The sequence below is a fragment of the Emydura macquarii genome, unplaced genomic scaffold (genome assembly GCF_026122565.2).
Source record: "Emydura macquarii macquarii isolate MOO-44397 ecotype Brisbane River unplaced genomic scaffold, CSIRO-AGI_Emac_v2 contig_705, whole genome shotgun sequence".
NCBI lineage: Eukaryota > Metazoa > Chordata > Testudines > Chelidae > Emydura > Emydura macquarii.
Window position 1 is genome coordinate 8,785,630 of NW_027130842.1, and position 25,058 is coordinate 8,810,687.

General features: G+C 37.6%; 1 protein-coding gene across 4 annotated transcripts in view; it reads left to right on the top strand.

Annotated features, from left to right (window-relative positions):
- The window catches only part of ADGB (androglobin), a 170,386-nt gene that overhangs the window by 64,579 nt on the left and 80,749 nt on the right, over positions 1–25,058 (top strand). For all 4 annotated transcript variants that reach the window (XR_010918636.1, XM_067542212.1, XM_067542213.1 and 1 more), the window contains 6 exons: positions 11,971–12,139; positions 14,913–14,976; positions 16,883–16,985; positions 18,990–19,131; positions 21,776–21,890; positions 23,415–23,582. Coding sequence is in view for 3 of the 4 variants with exons in the window: in XM_067542212.1 (XP_067398313.1) it covers positions 11,971–12,139; positions 14,913–14,976; positions 16,883–16,985; positions 18,990–19,131; positions 21,776–21,890; positions 23,415–23,582 (761 nt within the window). In the remaining variant the exon portion in view is untranslated. The remainder of the gene's footprint in view (positions 1–11,970; positions 12,140–14,912; positions 14,977–16,882; positions 16,986–18,989; positions 19,132–21,775; positions 21,891–23,414; positions 23,583–25,058) is intronic.

The window sequence follows — 25,058 nt, forward strand, 5'->3', positions numbered from 1 at the left end:
TTTTTCAAAATGCATACTTAAAGCTGACTAGATTTTTTTGATTCAGATGCATGTTGGGTCTTGAAAGAAGAAGGGAGTGAAAATATTATAGCACTGTAGACTGCAAGACCCCTTCAAATATTTTTAGGCATTGGAGGCTTGGAAATTTGTGACTCAGGTTAAAGGGCTCGGTTCAGCAGAAGGTATCTATAGCCTTTCAAACTACATAGGCTTCGAAGGTGACCGTATGTGGGCAATACTACACAGGAGGCTGACCTGTCCAGCCTTGCTGTATTGGACTCATAATTAGCAAAAGTTATTCCTACCTACCAGAGATGTGGAGTTGTTTCACAGTGAAGAAAAGTAAATGTAAATGTGATTCCAACTTTACACACCACAACTTCCTATTCTTGCCTTGTCCCTCATCTCCCCACTCCTAGCTGGAGCCTGCAGCCCCTAGCAGTTGGAGCGTTAGGGATGAAGTAACTCTTAAGGCAGCTCTTGCACGTGGAAAAGGCACAGAACTTAGACTTTTTAAAACATTTTTATTGTTTTTCATAAACATCTGTGATCCATTATTTCAAGCATCCAGAAATAGAATTAATTGCCTATCAAGAAAATCACATATACAGTATAATAACCACTATTGTAGACAGCAATAAAGAAAGAGACATATTCACATTACACAAGTTTTCTCTTATCATTTTGTCATTACCTCTATTAAAGAAAACATGAAACCTGTCGACTAGTTTTAGTAACCTCAAAACTCTATAGTATTTGTTGCTATTACAATAAGAAAAATAAATGCATCAGTTGGGCTATGTTAAAACGTGAACATAGACTGATGATAAACATGTCAAGTTATTACATTGTGGAACATGTGGTAAATCATATCCTACCAAATCATGCCAGAACACCCTATTGTTAAAATTTTAAAACAAATTCATCTTAAGAACTGTTATAAGGTTAATATGGTGCATGAGGTTGTTGAACACTATAAGGCAATATACTTACTAGTCTTATCTCAGTGAAGAAGAACAATATTGCATCAAATTGTTTAGCTGAAAAGATACTCTTCAACTATTTCTCTTAGTGCTGCAAACCTATGTAATGAGGCAATATTTCATACAAATAAAGGTAATATGTGCACCATGTAAATATGCAGTAGATAACCCTTTAAAACTGTCACACATGGGCTGTTGGAGTATTTTTATATCTATCATTGTCAACTGATTTTGAAGCTAGTGTATCTCAATAGCCAAATTGCTGTCTTCTCCACTTCCTCTACAGTCTGCTGTTACTAAAACTAAATTACTCATAGAAGGAAGGCTTATCGGTTGGTGCAGCAGGACTCAGATAGAATGACAACATGACAGACTGTTAACGATACTAGAGTCATCTGTAACATGCAGAAGTGGAATTGTTTCCAGTTAAAATGGATAAAAACACAGAGATTTAGAGATATCTTCATAGGAATCAAGCAGTGTCCCCTGACTTGTAAAGATGCATCTTAAATGGGGGAGAAACTGAGAATTCTTAAACCAAGGGAAAGAGAGCAGCCTTTTCCCTGCAAGTGTTTTTTTTTTTTTTTTTAAAAAGGTCTGGTTTCCCAGAACTCCTCATGCTGCTGAAAGGGAGCAGAATTGAAGCGATCCCTGTGAGCAGGGTAATCAGGAAGAGAAACCTCCCTGGAACTCTCCTCATTAGTAATCTTCCTCTGTGCAAGAAGGCAACTAGGTGTGGAAGGGGAAATATAACTATCCATATCACCTGTGTGGAGTGGAGACCTGCTTTACTGCGAGTTCCCAGCAAAGCAAGCAATGTGCAGGAGATGGAAAGGGAATGGAGAAAGGATTCTCTGGCTCCACCCATTGATCTCTCCCATCAGGTGAGGTCTGTCTGTGAGGGTCCATCCGCAGCAGATCATTTTGCTTGCATTTGCAATCTCCCTTCACACTGTTGTGCAGGGGTGCATACAGCATGGACTCCCAGTCTATTCATCACGTACACACTCCCTATCTGACCCCCATCCACAACACTACAAAGGGCGAGGGGTTTGCCGTATGCTGTAGCCACTATTACATCCTATGATCTGTAATACTAGTGGTGGCCGACTACAAAGGGTCTGTGTGGCTAGGTTCTCTGTACACTGCCTCCATGCTGGATTGTATCCATCAAAACTCTGTATTTCCTCAGGTGTTTGGGCTTTGTGTGGAGAACAGTATATCACCCTGTGACATACTGGGGTACAGTCCAGACTAGCTGTGTCTCCAGAATAGCTGTGTCACCTGCCTATGGTGTTCTCTCCAGTGCTTTGCTGCTGTAGCCTCCAACCTGAATTGCTCACAAACAGCCTCCGGCATGGAAGTCATTCCCAGCTATGTCTGTGTGTGCTGCAGCCAGCCAGTTCTTACTAGTCTTATAAATCACCACAGGGTGACCCCAACATACTCCCAGTCCCAGATTTCTCCTGTACCGCCCAGTCCTCTCCTGGACAATATGAATATATGAAGTCCATTATTCCTTTAACAGAATAATATGCACACAACTTGTTACCCCAAATGGGGTTACTCAAACACTTCAACTTGAACACACTGGATTAGATAAAACAATAAAACAAGTTTATTAACTACAAAGAGAGGTTTTAAGTGAGTACAGGTAATGAGGCATAAAAGTCAAAATGGTTTCAAGAAAAATAATGATAAAATGCTTACTAATGCCTAATTTAACAAACTATATTAGATTCAAGCAAAGTTTCTCACCACATGTTCCAGTAGATTACTGACCAAACACTCAGGTCAGGATCCTCCACCCGAGTCCAATGCCTATAACCTTTGTCCTTTCGCTGCAGGTGAATGCTATAAGCAGGGAGAGACAGAGAGGTGCCCGGGGCTTTGTCCCTTTTTTATTGTATCAGTCCCCCTCTTGAAAAACATGTCTACTTGAGAACCAGGAGGCAGAATCTATGTGGAAGGATATTCCTTGCTGGGTTTTCTCACTTATTTGAATTTTCTTTGTCCTCCCTTCCTGCTTGATGATTTTTCACTGCTTAAATTCACAGTAAGCAGAGCACATATTCCTTTGTTTAGGACAGACCTGTTTGCCAACTTCTGTTTCTATTTGGGCAGGGCAGTGGGGTTTGGAACATGTGTTAATAGCACCATATAGGGGAATTTTACAACTTCACATATGATCTTGCCAAACATATTTTACTAAGACAGTACTGACCAGCAAATTACAAGTTTTCAGATGATACCTTACAAGATACCTTACTTTGTACAAAGATTATTACAATCATGTTTGGGGTGTGAACACAGGAGTATATTCTGTCACACATCCTTGATAAACATACATAATAATTACAGGCTTCAGAGATTGGAGCTTCTGGTTCTCATGAGATGCTTTCTGATGGTTTTGAGATACAGAAGTAGCTTATTTTCTTTAAATAATGAAATTTGTTATTGACTCAGAATTTATTATTTAAAAAATTCTTTTAAAAATGTGATTTATTTTTAAAAGGATCTTGCTTTTTAAAAAATTGTTTTGACCTAATGCTTTGTATTGTCATATTGTATTACATCAGGTTGTAACAGTCAGATCACATTGTTTCAAAATAATTTATTGTGCCACTTTCAACTACATAGAACATGTCACAGCATGAATCACGAACCAAAAAACAGGAGGAAGGCATCCACTTTAAAGAAATGTTTTATTTAAGAGCAATATTCTTTTTTATTTTTCTAAGGTTAAAATGGCTAAAAAGGGCAGAATATTTGGACTGGTACTGCAGTAACTTTATCTCTTAGGAGTTTATTTTCAAGTCAATGGATAGTCAAATACATGAACTATCTGATGACTCTCAGGCACCCTCTGTTTACTTGCAACAGTATTAGAATCTCCAGCAAGTAGTTTGATGTATCCCTGTTGAATGTTTTATTTTTTAAATAAGCTGAAATGTCTAACTTGACCTGTCCTGATACTGTTTCCTCTTAGCATCTTTGTTTCAGGAAACTCTGTTGTATATATTTGTTCAAATTCCTAGTCAGAGCAGTTTCAAAAACCTTCTGTTTGTCAATGTTTCCATTTCCTGATAAAGTCTATGGCCCAGATCCAGCTATAAGAACTGTGTGGATGGACCCTGCTCTCAGGTGGAGTCTGTGAACTTCAGTGCGGTTTCTCGGAAATCCTTGGGTCCACCTACAAGTAGCAGCTTTTAGAACTGGGGCCTATGGATAACTTTTTCAAAAGCACTGAAATCACTTTTGAGCCTCAGTCCTATTGAAAACCTATGGGACTTATTTTTTTTAAGTCTTAGGTTAAATTTTCAAAAGCACTTATGTGCCTAATATTGTCATCCTGTTCAAGTATGTGTATTATGTTTATCTTGTGGACAGCTTTTTTTAAAAATTATAGATCTCATACATCAAAATCATATTTAGTTCTGATAATAATGGGCCAAATTTATCTGATGTAGTTCTACTAACTACACTGAAGTTACATCACAGATGATCCTGCCCCAAATTATTGATGGTAGTAAAGTAGAGAATATTATGTGATTGTTGGAGATGCTCATAGGCCTGCATGCACAAAAGGAGTTAGGTGCCTGAATTCCTGTTTCAGGGTGAAGGGAAACGGAGTCTGGCCACCTTGCAGCTGTGGTCCCTGATTGTGCAGTGGTACATGTGCTTGTCAATTACTTGACCCAGACACTTGGCTACTGTGATTGATTGCCTATAAAGTGCCAAATGTACAGTCCTCCATGCTTTCCAGCATTCTTGTTCTCTTCGACTGCTTATATTTATGGCATGGTCAATGATGCATCTGCATGGTGTCCAGCTCCTTGGTCCCCATCACATCCAGAGCATCAAAGGTGGCTGCCCCTGCCACCCTCAGGCATTCAGGGAGCAGAGATACCCATGCTGCCCCCCCCCCCTTCCAGCAATCTCAAGCTTGCCTTTGCCTGCTCTCTTATCAGTCTCACTTTTTTCTGTATGCCTTCTACTCCCCATTCTCATCCTCCTAGGGGTTAACCTGGTCTTTTAGCTCCCCCAAAGCTTGTCCTTGGTACCTGTGTTCATTTGTTTAGGCCTGGAACCCATGAGCATGTTGGCATGGGCTTGCATGAAGTCATCAATGGCCTTGATCTCTGCTTCACTGATGTGTTTGCTCTGTGCTGCCCATGCTGCCCCCACCTCTCCAGGATGTCTGGTGGCTGTTCCCTCACTCTGGCAGACAGTACTTGCCATGCTGGGGCTGGGTACAAACTGAATGTGACCCATGCTTCAGCTTTTATCACATGTTCCAAAGTGCTGTTCTCCTGTGACCTCATGTCTCTGTGGGTCTGTGTCCAGCTGACACTCAATCCTCGCTTGGCACTTGGCAATCATGTAGTCCAGCCTCATGTTGAACTGGATATCTCCCTCAGACATAGGCACCTATGCAGTTGCCTGAGCTCCACTTTTGTTTGTGCGCATGTCTCTGATGTCAGGGGCTGGCAGCATACCAGCCAGAGCTGGATCTTGCCACAGAGTCACAAGGAACCAGCAGCTGGATTTTATCCCAGATGTTGAGGAATGCAGCTGGCAGAGAAGAGGGAGGAGGATTAGCTATTCAGTTTTGAAACAAAGGAATGCTTTTTGTGGAGCCCCAGGTTATGGGGGACCCTACACCCCAACACAGATATGTGCCTTCCCAATTCTTGCTTACCTCCTCCTCCTCCTGCTGTGTGTGGTCCTCATGGAGCAGTGTGGTCCCTTCTTGGGCCAGCTGTGAGGGTGGGCTGTGCCTGTTCTGGGGCGCACCAGGTGTCTCTGTTGGGTTACTGCTACTGCTGCTGTGTTTGGCTGCAAGTTTCCTCCTCCTCGCTCTGTGGAATTGGTGAGTGTTCTGAGCATTACTTGTCCTTCTTTGTTGTTCTGTGAGAGCTGCATATTGGGGGGTGGGGAGTGGTTGGGGCTGTTTGGGGCAGGATGGCAGGCGTACCTGGTAGAGTATTGACTGCTCTGTCTTCCCTTCTGGATTGGGCCTATCTTGTGTTCCTGGAATGTGTTTCAGCGGAGGAACATGTTTAGAGTAGATTTTATTTTTCTTTCCAGTGGGCAGCTGGCACCTTTGCATACATTTGGATGACCATGTTGTGATGAGGCGCAGAAGTAGGCCAACCTATTTTGACTCCCATGGTATGAGACTGCTCCTTTTACCCTTGGTTGAGTTTGACATAAACCCGTGATGCCTTTGCAGCCATGAGTTGCAGGGCATTTCTGATGTGTTCTGGGATGTGATAGAGGGTGGTTTCTGGGAGGATGTCCCTTGTTGGGGGTCTGGCAGGTCGCTGAGCCTGTAAAAAGGGTATACGTGTGTCAGAGAGATGGCTTACTGTGTAGCTGTGCTGCCCCATGCACCCCTCTCGTCCCATTTGTTGCTCTGCCCTCCTTCCTGTGTATGGGATCACACATCCCTCCAGTGATTTGAACTCACCGCCATCTGTGCTGTTTGTTGCTTGTGTGTCTAGAGTCTTGGGGCAGCTGTGCTGGGTATGTGCTGTCCTGTGGAGATCTTGAGAGGTCAATGAAATGTGGACTTTGAGATGAGTGGGTGCAGGGGTGCTGGAACAATTTGTATAGTGGGGGTGCTGAGTGACATTGAACCAAACTGTAAACCCCGTATATAATGGAAACCATTTCAAGCCAGGGGGTGCGACAGCATTCCTAGTTCCAGAACCTATGAGTGGGTGTTTCTGAGCCTGTGTCCTTGCAATCCATTTCTGAAGATGGTACTTTTTAGAAAATAATGGGTATGTCCTTGTGCTTTCAACATGAGAAGCTCCTGAGAGCTGACTTTCATTGGGCCTATGGTTCTGCTTGACCACCCAAGTGGGGGGTTTGTGTTTGGGGATGTAGGCCTTGCTGAGCCTCCAGGCTGGCTTGGACCGCTCCAAGCTCATTTGGGTTACCTTTTGATCATTGCTTTTTACGGCATGTAACTCCCTCTCTTCCCCTCTCTCCCCCCGCTACCCCACCGCTCCCTCCATTCATTGTACAGGGAGCCTAGACACCTAATTCAGACTTTGAGCATCCCAGTATGGTTCCTGTAACTTTCTAGGTGTCTAACTTCTTTTGTGCATCTAGGCCATACTTTCTTCCTCCCATTTCTCTCCCTGTTTTGCCAATAAAAGTAAATAAAGATTCCAGTTCTTTGGGAGTGAATTCTGTTTCTAACCTTGTGAACACTTATTACAAAGTATGTTGTGCCATCATTTCATTTTAGACTCAAAGTTACCTCCTCACGCAGATATAGCGCTATCTCTTTTTTTGTTAGCGTCCATTATTTATATCAGAAATGCTGATTAATAAAACTAAGATATAGGAAATCTTTCTTATTTGAAAAATTAATCTTACACCATTTTAAGCTTTTATTACTCTTCATTACTCTGTTTTTTTCTGCTGCACATTTTGTCTCCTTTTGGGCCTTGAAAAGTTCTGGTTAATATGATTTTTCTTTACTGTGAATTTTCAGATGTTTCTTATGACATGGATGTCTCTATCTGATCTCTTATAGGCAGTGAGAAATTTTTGTTGTGGGAAAATGACAAAGGACCCCGTCCTGCTTCTGTTAAAATAGATAGCAAAACTGCCATAGTCTTTAATGGAAACAGAATCAGGCCCATTATAATCACAGAAGATATTGAAATTCCAAATGAAACTTAAATAACTTCAGTGAAGTGCAGAATTTTCCCAGATAGCAAGGCCATAGCATCTAGGCAGATTTAAATTTGTTTATGCCTGGTAGGCTTGGCACAGCAAATATAATTGACAACTTTCTGTAGAAAGCTAGTACATCTGTTGAAATTTTGGCTAACATGACCTCAGGATAGGAGAAGGTTATATATTTGCAAGTTTGTTTGTTCTAATAGAAAATATAAATAGATTACCTCTCTTTATGGTTTGTTGGGTTTGTAAAATGAAAATGCACATACACATACTTGCACTTGCTTTATCTACCCAGCTGTCACCATATAACAGTTACATTTTCATGATTTAATGCTTCTGTTTGGTTACTGATTGCCAGTGGAGCTGAGCTTGAGAGCTCATGTATTCTTATTTTTTGTTTGGTGCAACAGGAGGTATCACATTATTTACTTTGTCTGCTATCTCACAGAAAACTGTTGCTTGATTATTCACTGAAGCAGGGAACCATAAACAAATACAATCTGAAAATAAAAAACATCATGGGCAAACCGGATTCCACATTAACAGAACAATTATTATTTAATAAATAAGATTTTCTTGTATGATAAATATAGGATATATTAAAATAATGCGCTATCAAATAGATTTTTCATTTTTTTGTGGAAAGAATAAAGAGGCCTCCAACTGATCAACCAGAGGTAAAAGGTCTATTAAAATGGAGGTGACATTAACTGATTTGGGTACCATTAGCATTGCAGCATTATTTAATATTCGTATCATAATGAAAATACTATGCAGGTTGGAATACTAATGTTTCTTTCAGAGTAGGAAAGGGAACTATAGTGTTTGCCCTCACATTTAATCCCTTTGCTCAGCTAAACATAAAAAATAATGTCCCTATGGCAGGTTTTTAATTTAAGATGTCTATGATATACTTGTGATTTAAAATATTAATTTATGCCATGCACTCTAATTGGATGAGAAACCTTTGAGGAAGGAAAAAGAGCGCATAGAGTTGAAAATAAAATTGTTTTTCATTCCTGTTTTAGAAAATAATATATTCACCTTTCATTTGCTTGCAAGTAAATAGTTCTCTGGCTTTTTAGAGGACATTTGAGATTTATGTTGTTGGGTCATGTTTTTTCCTGCTTTCTATTACATTTTTGAGGTGCAACCATTTTTATAGAAATCCATAAATGATGTAGTAAATATATATTAATGTGTCCTATTGATAGCTGTGTTAAGATTTCTATTATAAACTTGCTTTTCAGGGCCCACTAGTAATGCATATAGATTTTTTCTGAGTTTATCTTGTCACCAAGCTGATGATCATAATTCTTTAAATAACAGTTTTAATTTATTTTATTTATAATGCAGCTATTCCCATTTTGCATAAAGTAGGACAGCACCAAACATCTTGACATGATTGGGGAAACAAAAGCATCTTAAGTCCCCAGCTCAGTTTCTTTGAAAGGACTTGAGATGGCAGATAGCAGCCAATAGACTAGGGTCCAGATTTAGTCAGATTTTCAAAAAGTTCAGGCTTCCGTTCAGGCCGGTAAATGAAGTAGCCAGATTTTCAGAAGTTCTAAGCACTCCACAGTCTTATTAAAAGCAGTGGGAGCTGTTAAATGCTGAGCTCTTGAAAATTTGGCCCTTCTCCTTTTTAAAAGGTTTATCCTTTTTCCAGCTCTTGTATTGCTGTCACAGAGTCTGAATGTGTCTTACCATGTGTGCAGTACTTTGCAATAAGGACAGCTGATCTTTATTCAGCAATCTTCCTTTCCTTTTTTATCTTGATTTTGAGGCTTTGCTCTAGGACTTGATCTGTTTTCCTTGCCTAATTAAATTCTATATTTACAATTTGTTTTACTTTTGCTTCTCAGTTTGAGTGCTTTAGAGCCTTGTCTTACCTTATAATCAAATTTTGTTTTCCACTGTTGCATTTACTCTACGAACTATCTACAGAGTTTTGACTTACAGTATGCTCGTATTATGTCCTTATTTATTTCGTTATTACAGTCATTGTCACATCACAATGTGTCCTTGTAAATTCAGGTAGAACTTTCATTTGGACTTGCTTAATAAATAAGCTATATGGTATTTACAGATAATAGTGAAACTCTTTTCCTGTGATACAGCGGTTGGACTTAAAATGGTGCTTTATACTGGACATCCTTTTGAACGCTTTTCTCAGATATTGCAGTTATGATATTTATTCCAGAGATCATATATTCATTTTATCAACAAGGTTTGCAGTTGACTTTACCTGCCAATTGCACTTCCTGTGCACCAAACAAGCAATAGACAACAGGTTGCTGACTCGCACATTTTAAATTTAATTTAATTTAATTTTGTAGGCCCTCTAGAGCTTGGATAGGCATCTTCCTTTTCATATGAACATCTAAATGAATCAATACATAAACAAAATGCACCTTTTGGTTAGAGCGCAACAAGTTACCATGACAACCAAATCTCATCGCCTGGGTTGGGAGGAACAATTCATTTACATTTCTTCATCTTCATCACTCCATACAGAAGGAGGAGATTGTCATTTTGTTGACATTGTATTCAGTTTGCCCTCCACTGGGAATTAGGAATCTAGGAGTAGAGAGGGAAGGGCTGGGCCAGGGTCAGGGCCAGGGTCAAGGCCAGAGAGGTATACATCACACCCCCCCCCCCCACACACACACACACACACACAACTTTTTAACACATCTGCTTAGGAGATAATGCAGTCTATGGCTGTATTAACTTGTGAGCGAAGTTTTACTGTTCTATGTCGTGATCGCAGAGACAGTGACCACCAGGGAAACTCTGTTAGCACAAATCTGTCACTGTCTGCCATTTTCAAAAGGAACAAAGGATGGCCTTATGGGCCAAGAAAGTAGCATGGAGGCATAGGTGACCCTGACCTCCAGCATTACCTCTGCAATCCATGCTCCTTGATTGTTCCACACTCTTACGGAAGAAATCACAGGGAAAGCCTAGTTCTAGCCCCTATGCAGGCTTTCCAAACAGGAGACATATTGGCCTTGTATTGTCTTCTCTTAAACTTCTTTCAGTTCTTGTGGAAATTGATTTCATAAGATAGAACAACCCACATTCAGCTTTATCTTCCAAACCCATCACTTCTCCACAAGACCTCCATATGTTTCATTAATCATGGCAATATTACAGAAGGCACATTTTCACATAAATTTAGCATTTTTAATTAGGTTCTTCCATTTGTTATACCCATTTAGATATTTCTTTACCTCCTTTTTCTTCAGCAAACGTTGTGGATGAGGCAAGAAAATTAGTAGTCTGTTTGAATCTGAATTAATCTGTCTGTTTTACAGTATATCACAGTAGTAGTGCAGCACAAAAAAGCCTGTTTTCAGACAAGACTAAACATCTTAGATAATAATTTATATAACTTATAGAGCAGGATGTACGAAATGTGACCTCTGAACACAACTTCCTTTTAAATAACTTGTTGATGTCATTGTGAAAGGTACCTGTTGTGGCATCCAAGTCCTCTATCTAGAGATCAATCATGGCATAGGCAGTAACAGAATTAGCTTCTCCAGGCTGCCCTGTCAATACATAAATTGATCCACTTCCTGTGATTTAGGTTAAGGTAAAGATTATCTTTTTGTTGCAGAATACCAGTGTACATTGCACACTGTTTCATTCACTTTTTCCTCTGATGACTAGCCAAAATTTCCATATCTGTATTTGGCATAAATCAGATTGTGGAGGTATAACTTTCCTAAAGCAGTATTCATATAGCAGTATTAGACCTTGTTCCTGCAAAGTAATACAGTTAAGTATGTGCAGGATGGGTATCTTAGTGTCCTCCACAATTCAGTGGATGGTTGCTTGTGCTTTTCAGCTAATCAACCTCATGCCATTTCTGCTTTTCTTTGGGTAGGTGGCCAGGGAACTTTGGGTAAAGGGGTTTGTGTTCTCCTATATATAGCTGACTTGGGGTTCGCTGTTGCATGCACAGAGCCACGGGATGTCTAACAGAAGTGCAATGTTAAAGGTTCTGGCTTGGTTCTGGCAATTCCAAATGTATAGATGTGTGGAAGCGGAACAGTCAGAAAATTCCAATTACAGACAACTAAGGATTTTTTGAATTTGTTTTTTGCTATTCTGCTGAGTTGTTTTATTTTACTTGATTTTATTTTATATTCATTTTCAAGAGATGTGGAAGAAAAATCTTGATAGTTTTAGGAGTTCCCCAGTACAAAAACAACTTTTCTTTAATGTGCACATTCTTAACGTTGAAATCTGTGTGTACTTCTTATTTATGCAGACGAATTAACTGAAAATATAAGTATTGATGTGGCTCAGACATCAGAAGCAGCTGATACCGGTATATGCAGCCAGACGGTGGATAAATCACAGGAAGAAATTGAGTCAGAACGGAATCCCGTTTCCAGGGAAACATGGTTTGATTTTGAAGACTTCTGTACTTGTTTTCAGTAAGGAGCAGAGGTTTTGTTTTATATTGCTTAAAATTTAGATCAAAGTAGTGATGTACTGTAAAAAATGGTTTTGTAAAAATTGCGTCTTCTCCACAGATCTACTCCATGTGTGTATGCAGAGTCATATTGGCTTAATTTTAGGAACCAAAATAAATTGTTGGCATCTTTTACTCCTCTTACTACTGCAGAGTCAAAACAGTTGAATAAAGGCAAGCTGTGTTCTACTGGTCTTTGTGCATCATCAATATAATTACCAATTGGTTATACCTTTGCAAATTGAACAAAGGCGGTGGGATTGCTCATGTGTCAATGAGAATCGAATATGCAGAAGCTTTATTACAGATAAGGCAAGAATTCAGTTTAAGAACTCGTCTATATTGCATATTATGCAATATAGACATGATTGAACCTGTTTAAATCAGTGTATCTTACATAATAATAGTAAAATAATAATAGAAATTTAAAAAATTTAGATTAGATTAGATTAGATTGGAATTTAGACCTTATTTAGACCAGGCAATAGATCCAGGATTGTGTTTCCAAGGCTGGAAGTTAAAAAAAATTATGTTTTAACTTGTAAATTTAGCACACATGATTCTGAAATCACTGACAGACAAAACTGTGCAGTCCAATACACCATTTTACAGCCACTTTTCAGAGCAAAACTATACTTTTAAATAGAGTTTTTCAGTTATTTTATTCATATCTGTGCAGAGGGCCAGCGGAAGGCCTATTCAGCATTCATGTCCCACTTCACCAATCTAAATAGACTTCACTCTCTCAGAGTGAGTCTACACTGGAGCTGGAGGTGTAATTTCCAGCTTGGGTAGACATACCCACATTAGTTCTGATCCGCTACCCTGCTAAAGACAGCAGTGTAACCACAGTTGTGTGGGCAGCAGGATGGGCTAGCCACTCCAAGTACAATCCCATCCAAGGAATGTGACTAGCCCGTCCTGCCACCCATGCAGCTATGACTACACTGCTGTCTTTAGCTGCAAGCTCAATCACAGCTGCTTGCAGGTATGTATTACCTGAGCTGGAAATTACACCTCCAGCTCCAGTGTAGACATACGTTCAGTCCTATAGATCCTGTTTCCAAAGTAGAGATATGCAAATCTTTCAATCCTGGAAGTTTTATATCTTGAAAGAAATCTGGAGATTTTTCCTTATTTTTGAAACTTTTGTTTTTGGATGTATACTATAGGCTACCCAAGTGTTGAGCCTCTTGTTTCATATTACATAAACAAATAATCCTACTTGTTTGCATTTGCAAGGTTTTGCTGGTATCTTTACAAAAGTAGAAATTTCTTAATATGCAATCCTAGTTCCCTTAGGGGAAACTTATTTTTGGATGTTTTGATTCTCTGGTTTTTTTTAAGCTTTTGACTTTTAACTTCACTCATATTTCAATTATTTTATTTTTGTGGTTGATATTTCTTTGGGGAGCCTTCGCTTTCCACTCAATCAGAAACTGAATGGATGGTCTCTAGGGCAGCGGTTATTGTCATGAATGGTTCATGGGGAAATGGTGTAGCTTGTGCGTGAAACTGCTAATGCTACCTGCTACCTGTAGAGACGTAACACTATAGAATGCTTTGGAGCTTGGAAAGGTTTGCCTGTCTCATGGTAGGGAGCGCCCAATCAGAAGCAAGAATGCTGTTAAGATGATACCTTTTATTGATGCAGATTCACAAGGCAAGTGATTTCCCCCATCATTCTGCAACACAGTTTCCTATTATTCATAAAATGTGTGGTTTAGTTATAGCTCTATTTAGAGACAATGGTGAAATATGAAATTAAAAAAAAAGATTTGTTAGTTGAACATAGAGTAAATTATTATAAATTAATAGACCCTTTGAACATCACTGTAGCAAATTTAAATGCCAGACTTGTCAGTATCTTTTTCTAATTTCTAAAAATGATGAGAGAGTTACTTATTTTTAGAACTTACATTTTTTAACAAAGATCCATCAGTGTATCCCTACTGACTCTTAAAGGTTTTTTACACAGAAATGTTAGCTGCCAGGCCACGATTTTTATCCTGACAGCCAGTGATGTTGAATGTTTTACTTGTCTAATGTGAACATACATCAAATACAGAGAACTTGAGATGGATGTTAAAAATTGGCATTGACTTTGGGGGAGGAGGATCAGCAGTTGTAGAACTGGTGTATGTTAAGAATGTATCACAGCCTCAGTAGGAACTCTGAATAATCTGAACTCTTCCTTTGTATAAAACCTTGAACTCTGGTTCAAATTCTGCCCTCAGTTAAAGTTAAACTCAGTGTGGTTAATTGGGTCAAACTGAGGCCACAATTTGACTCAGTTTCTTAGTTGTTTTCTGGTGATATGTGGAACACCAATACATTTTATAGAAGTTTTAACAAGTAACATAAAGGCAATCATCCCCCATAGTGATGCCTCTGCTTTTTATATATTATAGTGATTTTTAGGTGTTAAAATTTTAAGGTGATTTTGTTTTGCTGCCATTTACAAATCCAAACAGGATAAAACTAGTTGTCAGATCTGCATCGGAAAGACTTAGACCTGCAACAAAGGTACTAATCAATGTCAGCATTGGAGATAGATTGTACACGTTCACCTTTTATGAAGCTCCAAATGTTTAACCGCTTTAAAGAAGTAGTTTTGAGTCTGATTCATAATGATAGAAATGGTTGCAATAGCACCATATGGGATGAGAGCGAAAATTTACTAAAAATAAATTACTGCTAAAATTAATTTTCCCTCATTTTTCTTTTCTTTCTAGGAACCTACATATTTTTCACAAACCAAATACATATGCTTATAGTTATCAGAAAGCAGATTTTAAGGTAAATGCATGCATCACATTATTATTTCACCTTTTTTTAATGAGAGCCTATGTCTTGATAATGCATAAATCCTAGACATTAGTGCTAAACCATGAAGAACAGCTATTACAGACAAATTAATAATGCAAAAATAATATCTATATATAATATGGAAATACTTAAGGCTACAGTGGTCATTGTTAAAAGTCAACATTTTCCTTCCTTTGAAATCAGAAATGACAGTGGTACCAGATTACTGTTTGGCAATGACTGAAAAAATGCTGACCGTTGGAGGTAGTAAATAGATTTCAGGTTACACTATAGGATACAGTGTGCTAGATCTTCAACCCCACTTAAGTTGCAAGACAAAGGGAACTTAAATTTGCCTTGAGGCAGCAGCTGAGATGCCTCTCAAGTGCATCTCAGACCGATTCAATCGCTGAGAGCCCCATGATTTGGAAGGCAGAAATATAGTCTTCCTATCCATTGACTTTTTAGGTGTGCTAAGTACTGCTCCGGTGCACCTGAGAGTCTATTCCAGTGACTGGAGTTACATTTTACATATACTGTAATTACAATGTAAAAACACTGTAGCAATGTCTTTGATACCTGCAATTTAATAAATTAAATCATAATACTGGAAGATTAAACATTAAACAATGTGTTGCCATTTTAGTTTCAGATTTAGTATATTAATACTCTGAAACTGCGGTGCAGTTAAACTTTGTCATGCATGAATCTAGTACAAAATCCAGACCTAGAAGGTTTTCTATATGGGCTATATGCCATAACTGCAGTGTATCTTCAATGTCATTAGTCTCACTGTTCTAAAGTGTAACCAGATCATAGGTCAATTTTCCTGACCAATGTATGATTTGGATTTGCAATTGCATGCAACTGAAAACATGCTATATTTTCTAAAATGTTATTAACACTATCATAGCTGTGCACTAGGATGGCTAAAATATATTCTTTAGAACCCTTTATTCTGGCACTATTATATTATATTAGAGACAAGTAAATCAAATATTCACACCATCTGGCAAATTAAACATCAGCCATATGGGATAACACTTTTACACTGTAATTTCATAGATTTATAGATTTTAACGCCAGAAAGGACCATTAAATAATCTAGTCTGACGTCCTATATATCATAGGCCATTAAATTTCATCCAGTTGCCCCTGTGCTGAGCCCAATAACTTGTGTTTAGGTAAAGCATATCTTCCAGAAAGACATCTGAAGACATGAGATACTGCTAATATGTCAGTATCATTGCTAATATTTACAGGTAGGGTTGTGAGAAACACTCTAATTTAAGAAGAAATGAAAGAGACAATGAAATGAAATTTAAATTGGAGCATTTTATAGGGAATGGTGCAGTACGCATTACTGTTTGATTTTTTTTCATTAAAGTTGTAAATAAACAACGTACTTCTGTATTTTATGATTTTTGCAAAGTAGAAATCAAAATGCTGAAGAATCAATTAAATCCTACAAATTATGTTATAAATCAAGAATGGTACTGTATATTTTTAAGTTTGTTGGAATTAATTACAATTATAAAATTGTAGAATAATATCCCTGATGCTTCATACCTTTAAAACATCATTACGATAACTATGTTGGTCCTTTATTGAATACTAACAGGCAAGCAGAGTTTAATTAAATTGGTGGTACCTGGGGAAGACATGCATAAGATAGAGGTACGTTTTCCATTCAAGAAACTATTTTTCTATAATCTGTGGAATGAAAGGTTAATATTTATAGGTAAATGAAACTTGAAGCTCTGTCAGAAGCACTGGTAACAATTAATTGCTTGTTTTACATACTGTATATTGAGTCACAAAGTTTGAACTTTAAATCAAACATTGTAAAAGACTAATTCAACAGAAATTAAACATGAATGCCCTTTTCCACCTGCAGTTTACAGATGATAGAGTCTTCTATTATTTATTTGTGGACAGTTTGAAGCCTATTGAAATCCTGGTTAGTTTTTCTGCATTAGTACGCTGGGGAGATTCTGGAGGTAAGGTCAATACAAAGAAAAAAAGTGTGTTAATATTGATTGTTCTCAACTGCTAAAGATTCTTTTATCTTAACTGTCTTTTTTTAAAACTTACACCTCTTTTTTTAGTCTTGTATGGAGCAAGTGACACTTGTGCCTAGATGGTTTAATGAGAACTGCAACATTTCCTTTGGATATTTCAGAGTTCTCTCTCCTGCAGTATTGACACATGCTATGTTGGTAGTATCATGAGATTTTTCTGTTTGGCACTGAGGCTACAATGAATTATGAGTCCCAACAGATCTACTTTTCAAGATGTGTTCACCTGTGCAGTAATTTGGCAGGCATTAAACCGAGCAAGTTGACTCCAGGAAATGTTCTGGCAACACGCTTAGCTGTGCCACAGTGGTGCTTTTATATTGCTCCATACTGATCGAAAACATTTTTTTCAGATGTTGTTGTCCTTTTATGAGTAATGCCTCTTAAAGAACTGCTTTACTGTGTTTAATCATTCGCCATTCACTTTATATCCATATCTTCCTAGTATGGTTTTCCTGTGTCATTTCTGTCTGTTTTTTTCTTCTTGCAAACTGTTCAATCTTTGGGCTGATCTACATGCAGTAATTGCACTGATTTAACTAAAATTGGTTTTCAAAGCAATTCAGTGAAACTGATGCAAATCCCTGGGTGGACGTTCTTGAATCTGTTCACAGCTGGCTCATCTTGATATAGTAGGGCCATGGTTCTAAACCTTTCCAGACTACCGTATCCCTTTCAGGAAGCTGATTAGTCTTGCGTACCTCAAGTTTCACCTTACTTAAAGACTACTTGCTTACAAAATCAGGCATAAAAATACAAAAGTGTCACAACACACTGTTACTGAAAAAATGCTTACTTTCTCATTTTTACCATATAATTATAAAATAAATCACGATCCCCAGCTTGAGAAACACTGATATAGTATATGGAGCAGTAAAAACAAATCATTGTCTGTATGAAATTTTAGTATGTACTAACTTTGCTAGTGCTTTTCATGTAGGCTGTTGTGAAACTAGGCAAATATCTAGATGAATTGATGTACCCCCTGGAAGATTTCTGTGTACCCCCAAGGGGTACACATACCCCTGGATGAGAACCACTGCCCTAAAACTCCACCTAGGATAAATCACAGATGTTTGTGAAATATCTAGATTAATATTTTAAAAGGTGTTAATTAAGTTAATTGGCAGTCAACTTGAATTAAACAGGCCAATAAACCTTAATCTGGACATACCTTGAGTTAATGTAAATTGATGCCAAGGAGCCAAAAGAAAGTGTAATTACACCCATATGATAGAGCCTCTTACACATGTGTAAAGCAGGTCCAAGTAGTTTTGTGGGAGTTAAAGGTAACGTTTACACTTTGACCTGGTGGTATAAATTCCAGCTCAAGGAGATGTACCCGAACTAGCTCTGATCAAACTAGGTCACTAAAAATAATGTACAGTAACAGTGGTGGGAGGGGCTAGTTACCCCAAGTATGAGCCCCTTCTGAGATGCTAGGTACATACTTGAGGCAGCTAGAACCAGCTGCTGCCCATAACGCTGTGGCTACAATCTGTTTTAGCTCTCTGGCTCAGACTTAGCATGGGGTGTGGCTCCTTGAGCTGGAATTTATGTTCAAAGTGTAGATATACCCAAAGTGATTGCAAAGGGATCTAATTTACACCTCTTCCTAACACATCACTTCTGAATAAGGCCCTTAGAGTACAGTGCATAAATAACCCCTGTTCTGTGCCATCTTTGTACACTGGTTAACTGAAAAAGCTGCTTTATTTCTCCCACAGCTACCATTAAGGGTAGGTAACTTCTGTGGCTGACTAGGGCACTTTAGTTGGTGGAAGCACCACTGGTATATATCAATTTACAAATAGTTCCTTTATTTTTTATGGGCTTTGATGATCAAAACTTGATCCTGAACTCTGCTTCAGGATATTTATATCAATTGCCCTGCTAACTTTATTTTTCTAATTTTTTTTCTTACAGCTGCACAAAGAGAAGGTTCTGGTATACCACAGGGCATGCTTATGGTTGATAGTTTTTCTTGGAAAAGTGTGACTACTGGACAACTTGTGCTAAAGATACATACATATGCAACCAAAGCTGCTATGCTAAGCCTTCCCCCGGGGTGAGTACTGGTCTTTTTATTTCTCCTCCAGCACTTAAAGATCTGCTTTTGCCTTAAGGATAGAGTTTATATAACTGTATCTGGAATGGTTGATTATTTGCAAATATTTGGCTGTTACATTTGCATAAATGTCTAGGATTTTCCAGGTTTTAGTAAGATTTAGCAATATTTATATGGATTTAAGAATCAGTATCAAAGTTTTTAAATTATGTATCCGTTTGTGAATCCCTTGCTCTCTCTTTTTGTTGAACAATTATTCATATGAGTAGTCCCCCTAGTTCTTCTAGAAGAAACAACTGAAAATACATTCTGTGTAGACAAATTGTTTCTAAATAGAAGGCTTCAGAAATTGGCTATGAGGTATTAACAGCTCTCTCCAATATTCATTTTAATTAAAACTTTTGTTGAAGTATGATACTGTGGCCAGTATTGTAACTCCTCTTGAAATGGAATTTATGAAACATGAAAGGACATAAATTCCCTAATAATCCAACTTTACCTGTGACCAGGTGCCTGGGATGGACCACACTGAGAATGCCACTCTCAGGGCAGACTGCAAGAAATAGATCAGACAACCCCCAAAGATGGTGGTTTATTAGATTTACTCTAATTAGATTTACCGAGCAAGTAACGAAAGAGCATCTGAAGTATCACACTAGCTAACCAGAAGGCAAAAGAGTCCCCTTTAGGCATTCCAGGCATTGGCTCCCATCCAGACAACCAAGTCTGATATAGTGAGAGGTTACTGTAAACCCATTTCACCATATGTGAAGCTCTTACTAATCGCAAAGGATCAGACACTTATGCCTAGATCAATATGAATCTCATACCTTACCCAAATATCACGCTACCAGCAAATCCTTAGTAAACTAACTAAAGATTTATTAATAAAAAAAGAAGAGTTATAAATGGTTAATACATCATATACATACAAATGATTGCAAAGTCTTTATGTCATATATATATATATATATATATACACATATGTATATATATAAAAAACTTACAATATTACGAAAAAAGGACCTATAAAAAACTTGAACAGAACAATCTAGATGTTTCATATCCTGTATGTCTATACCATCAGACTATACACAGAAATTAAAGAAGATTTCAAAACAACAATGGTGAACACAAGGAGCTATTATATATCTGGTGTCAAGTCAAAGAAATTTAACAGTGCTCCCTTTTTTTCTCTAAACTGATTTTAAAATATTAAATGGATTCGAAGTGAGACAAATGGCAATAAAACAAACGTCAGTTGGAAAAAATCTTTTCATCAGAATGCCTGATTGAACTGGCCTATGAACAGATTAAGCAGCATCTGCATCCTTCTGAGCTGTGCAGTTTTTGAAAGTTGGAGATTTGTATTTGGTGGGAGACTGCACTGTCGAAAATTTCAGCAGAAAAGTTAGCCTTATGCAGGAGAATAAATCAAAGAACACATCTTTATATTACTGCAATTGCAAGTTTCAGAGCTACCTAAGAAGTAGGAATCTGTTACAGATAAGCTCCCCACCCACAGCAATACACCTCTGATTCCCCATCCTCCACAGTTTGCAATCAAGCTGCATGAAATAATTAATTGCATATACTTTACAACAGGTCAGTCTCAGGCATGGAGGAAGAAGTGGGTTTAGGATACACCCTGTGGAGCAGTTTCCATTTAATTCAAAAAGAAAATTACTTGGGAATTACTTGGGAATTTCCTCCCACTGTCCTCTTGATTGTTAAACTGTGTTGCAGTCGTGTCGTGTGTGTCGTCTGTCCCCCCCCCGACCAGTTGGGCTACATGGCTCATCCCTTATTCTTGTTGCCAGACCTTTGTTACAGAGCTATTAGCTAAAGAAGTTCTCATACCATCGTTCACAAGAAAAAAGAAGACTATGGTGCTGAGTGCCTGATCCTGTGTTGTGTGAACACAGGAAAGAATTCTTCTTACTTTCAAAATTGAAATCAGCTGTAGTTCCCAAGGGGGCACCCTGAACTTCTGTGGATCACCAGCTGATGAGGCTACTCTTGAATGGATTGGACCCAGAATGTGTCACAGCTTTAGTATTATGTTATTCTAATCTGGTTTTGTATTTAAATTTTCTTATTCTTGCTTATGTCCTTATAGTAATTTTGATTAAAGTAACGTATAACCAGGACACTTGACTATTACTTTGGACTTTCCAGATTTCTAAACTTAAATGTAGCCAGCTGTGGTCTTTGGTTTTAAATTCTTCTTATCATTATTGTTTCGATCACTGTCCAGAAAACACCATACAAACCCAAAAGAATGCGCAGCCCCTAATGTAAAGAATTTATACCCTATCCTTATCAAATACTAAAACAACATTCTGTTATAAAAAATCACAAGTAATCAAACTAAAGCAGAAAGCCAATATAAAATAGTGCTTTCTCAAATCACAACCTGTAATTATAACCTCACCAATAGTCCTTAGGAGTCTTTCCTCATGGTCTGTTCAATTCTTATTTGAGAACCAAGCAGTCAGCAATTGAGGGTTGAAAAAAGAGAGATGACGCAGGAAAGAATTTCACTGTTGAGCAGTTGGTCCACTGAATGAAAAGGTTGAAGAACCACGGCTATAAAAGAGAGTGCTTTTATTTTTTGTTAATATACTTCTTATTTTTTATGTAGGCGACATGTGTTAATCTTCACTGTAAGTTCCCCCATAGGGCACCATATCCATCTGTGTAGCATGGTGCCATGTGTGTTTGGTGAAGAGGATACCGTTATGCCAAATCTTGACAAGGTATATGTTACCATAACAACTTGTGCAATATTACTGCAAGTCATTGACCAATGTTTACTGTACCCTTATTTAATTTTTCTCTTGAATTTTGAGTTTGGAGGATGTGCAAGAAAAATTTGTGAGAAGACGGACCCTAAATAATTTTTTTAAAATCACTTTTCTTAATATTGTCACAAAGAAATTTAAATCAGTGTAAATAATGTCACACCTCTATAGTTGATTTTACTGAATAATATAAATTCCAAATATATAGGGAAGCAAGGGAGACTATTCTGAGGTATTGGTGTGAGCGAGGGAGACAAGCATAAAGATGGGCATTTGTATAGTTATATGATATAAATATATAAGCAGGCACTGGATTTTACTGTGTTTCACATAAAATAGCTGAAAATTCATTCATGTGCAATATAAAATTGAATATTAAAGAATGTAGTAGAAATATTTAAGTTTGAGGTACTGTATGGTCTTCCCTTTTGCAGCATGCTGCTCTGATAGTCATAAAATGCATGTAAAGATTATTCAGATAGTTTGCATCACTAAGTAGACATTTTTCAATTCGTCGTTCAGATGAACACAATTTTCCCCATGTGGTTGCAAAATGACAAGTCTGCTCCAGAATAACTTGTTCTTAAAATGAACTATTGATTCAAAGGGCTTTGTGATAACTGTGATAAGAGGCCCTAGGGAGCAGTTAACACTTTCTCAGAGCTGTTGGTTAGGTTGTCTGAAGATCAAGATAGATGTCACTTCATTGGTTACTCTCAATCCATGTTTTCAAGGTTTTCTTTGCAAACGGTTGGGCCGAAGACTTTGGGTTTTTTTAAATGAAAGGGTAGATTCTCAAGCAAAGTTGTGCAACACGTTTTTTTAAAAGGGAAATTTTGCATCCATTTACACTGCTGCGTAATTGCAGGGCTCTGATAGTAGGATATTAAAGTAGCTAATGCAAATTATGATGGATATTTAGGAAGATAGATTAAACCTGAGAATTTGATTTGTTTAATTTGTTTAAAAAGGAAAGAGAAATGTTTTCAACTTGTCCCCTTCTCTTTGCAAATGGGTGAATCTGTGGGTGGAACTTCCCTGGTCATAAAAAAGAGTGTAGAACTGCCTCTACAGTTGCTTCCTGTGGTCTTCTTTCCACAGATTTTTTTCAGGAGGAGCAGCCAGTCTCTACAACACCCTCCCAGCTGAGTCTCTAGAATCTCACATAGAAATTTATGTGAAGGTTAATACTGCTATTTGCAGCATTCACTTTGATATGGTTTTCAACCAAATAAGATATTCCTCCAAAAGTATATGGATGGGGTTAACCAATTTTATGTCACACTGTTTATTTTAGAGAGGAGAAGCCTTCACTTATTCTTACTACAACATAAACATGAATCTTAATTTTGCCTGAACATTATATAGTGCTTGGTACAAAAGAAAAATAATCAACGAATAATATAAAAATATTAAGCATTATCTGATGAACCAATAGCATTTTCCTTTCAGTAGCTGGAATGTTCTCTTTCTCCCCAGGAGAGCTACCGGTTTATAGAACAAGCTACAGCTATCCTGAAAGCTATTGGAAATGTGATTAATAATTTCAGCAGTGAGCCTGAACTTTCTAAGGCCCTGAAGGAGCTGGAACTAACTCACTGCCCTCATGACCTCTATAGCACAGGAATCGCTAGAGAACACTTCAAGGTAACAGTTCTAAGAATCTGCTCTTTTTAAAAGACTGCACAATATAAAAAGAGAGAGTATGTGTTAACAATCATTCTCTTTTTCAAATAAGCTGCTATTATTAATTATTGTTATTATTATGGGCCAAAGCGGCCTCAACTCTGCCTCTGATTCTGCATGCATGATTTGGCATCCATTATAATTTGCATGTGCAAACGATAGAATTTGAAAATGCAAACAAAAATTGTCTTTCCTTTATATATCCACATTATAATATATGCAGAACTGTTCATGCTTAATTGGAGACTGTTTTGGCAGTTTGACATTGCATGTTTCAGGCATCAAATTCATCAGCTTTTTGAGATCCAATTCAGGATATGAAAGCAAAGAGACCAACTGAAGTTTAGAAAACAATAAACACATAATTCCCTACTGTGACCAAGATTGATGTCTCAGGAAAAAATTGTTTTGGCTTTTTGTTATTGAAGACAATAGTCAGATTCTTTTCATAGTCACATTTCCCTGTTTTCTATTATTTATACTTTCCCTTAAATGTCATATGCATTGTTTAATTACACTAGGTCTTTCTTCAAAACATTAAACGTGCTTTTTAACATAGAATTTCATAGTGTAATAGCAGCCACTAGAGATGAGTTTTTTATAATCACTGATACAAAAACAGAAAGAAGCCAGTCCAAGTCACAGTATTTGCATGTGAAATTGGTGCCAGATTCAAATTTCTCCAATGTTCAGAATTAAGGGAGGTCAGAATTAGTGTTTTTAGTTCAGGTTCATCTCCCATATAAACAGGTGAAAAGTTCCAGAGAGGTAGCTGTGTTAGTCTGTATACAGCAAAAACAACAAAAAAAGCTTTCGAAAGCTTATGCCTGCAGAAATTAAATTTGTTAGTCTTTAAAGTGCTACAGGACTCTCGTTGTTTTTGCCGTATAAACAGGTGTAGCCAAACATTTTAATAACCCACATGCCATTTTATGATAAAGAGTCCAAGTCCTATAGGAGGAAATATATTAGCCATGTCATACATGGATGTTTTAAATTTAAAATGAATATGGTACTACAGAGTAATGTAAAACACAAGGGGAAAGAGAGGATACAGTGCCAGGCAAAGAATTTCCCTCAAAAGAAGGTTAGCATAGTGGAAAGGAAACAGAAATGAGGCAAAAGTGTGACACGAGTGAAGAAGTCAGCAATGATTCATGCTAAAAAATATGAAAATTATCTGCCACCAAAGCAAACAATGAAAAATGGCACTAAACAGAGGCGTATATTTAAAGATGTTTATTTCTTGAGCAGCCTTAAATCTTTCAAAATACATGAAGTTTATTAGCCTTACAATACTCAGCTCAATAAAATAGCTGCAGTTCCTGAACAATTTGAAAATAAAATTAAATGAAAGAAGAATTAGCAGGTAAATATTTTTCAATAAATTACTACCACATCTCTCATTTTGAATTATGAAACACAACCTGAAAAATA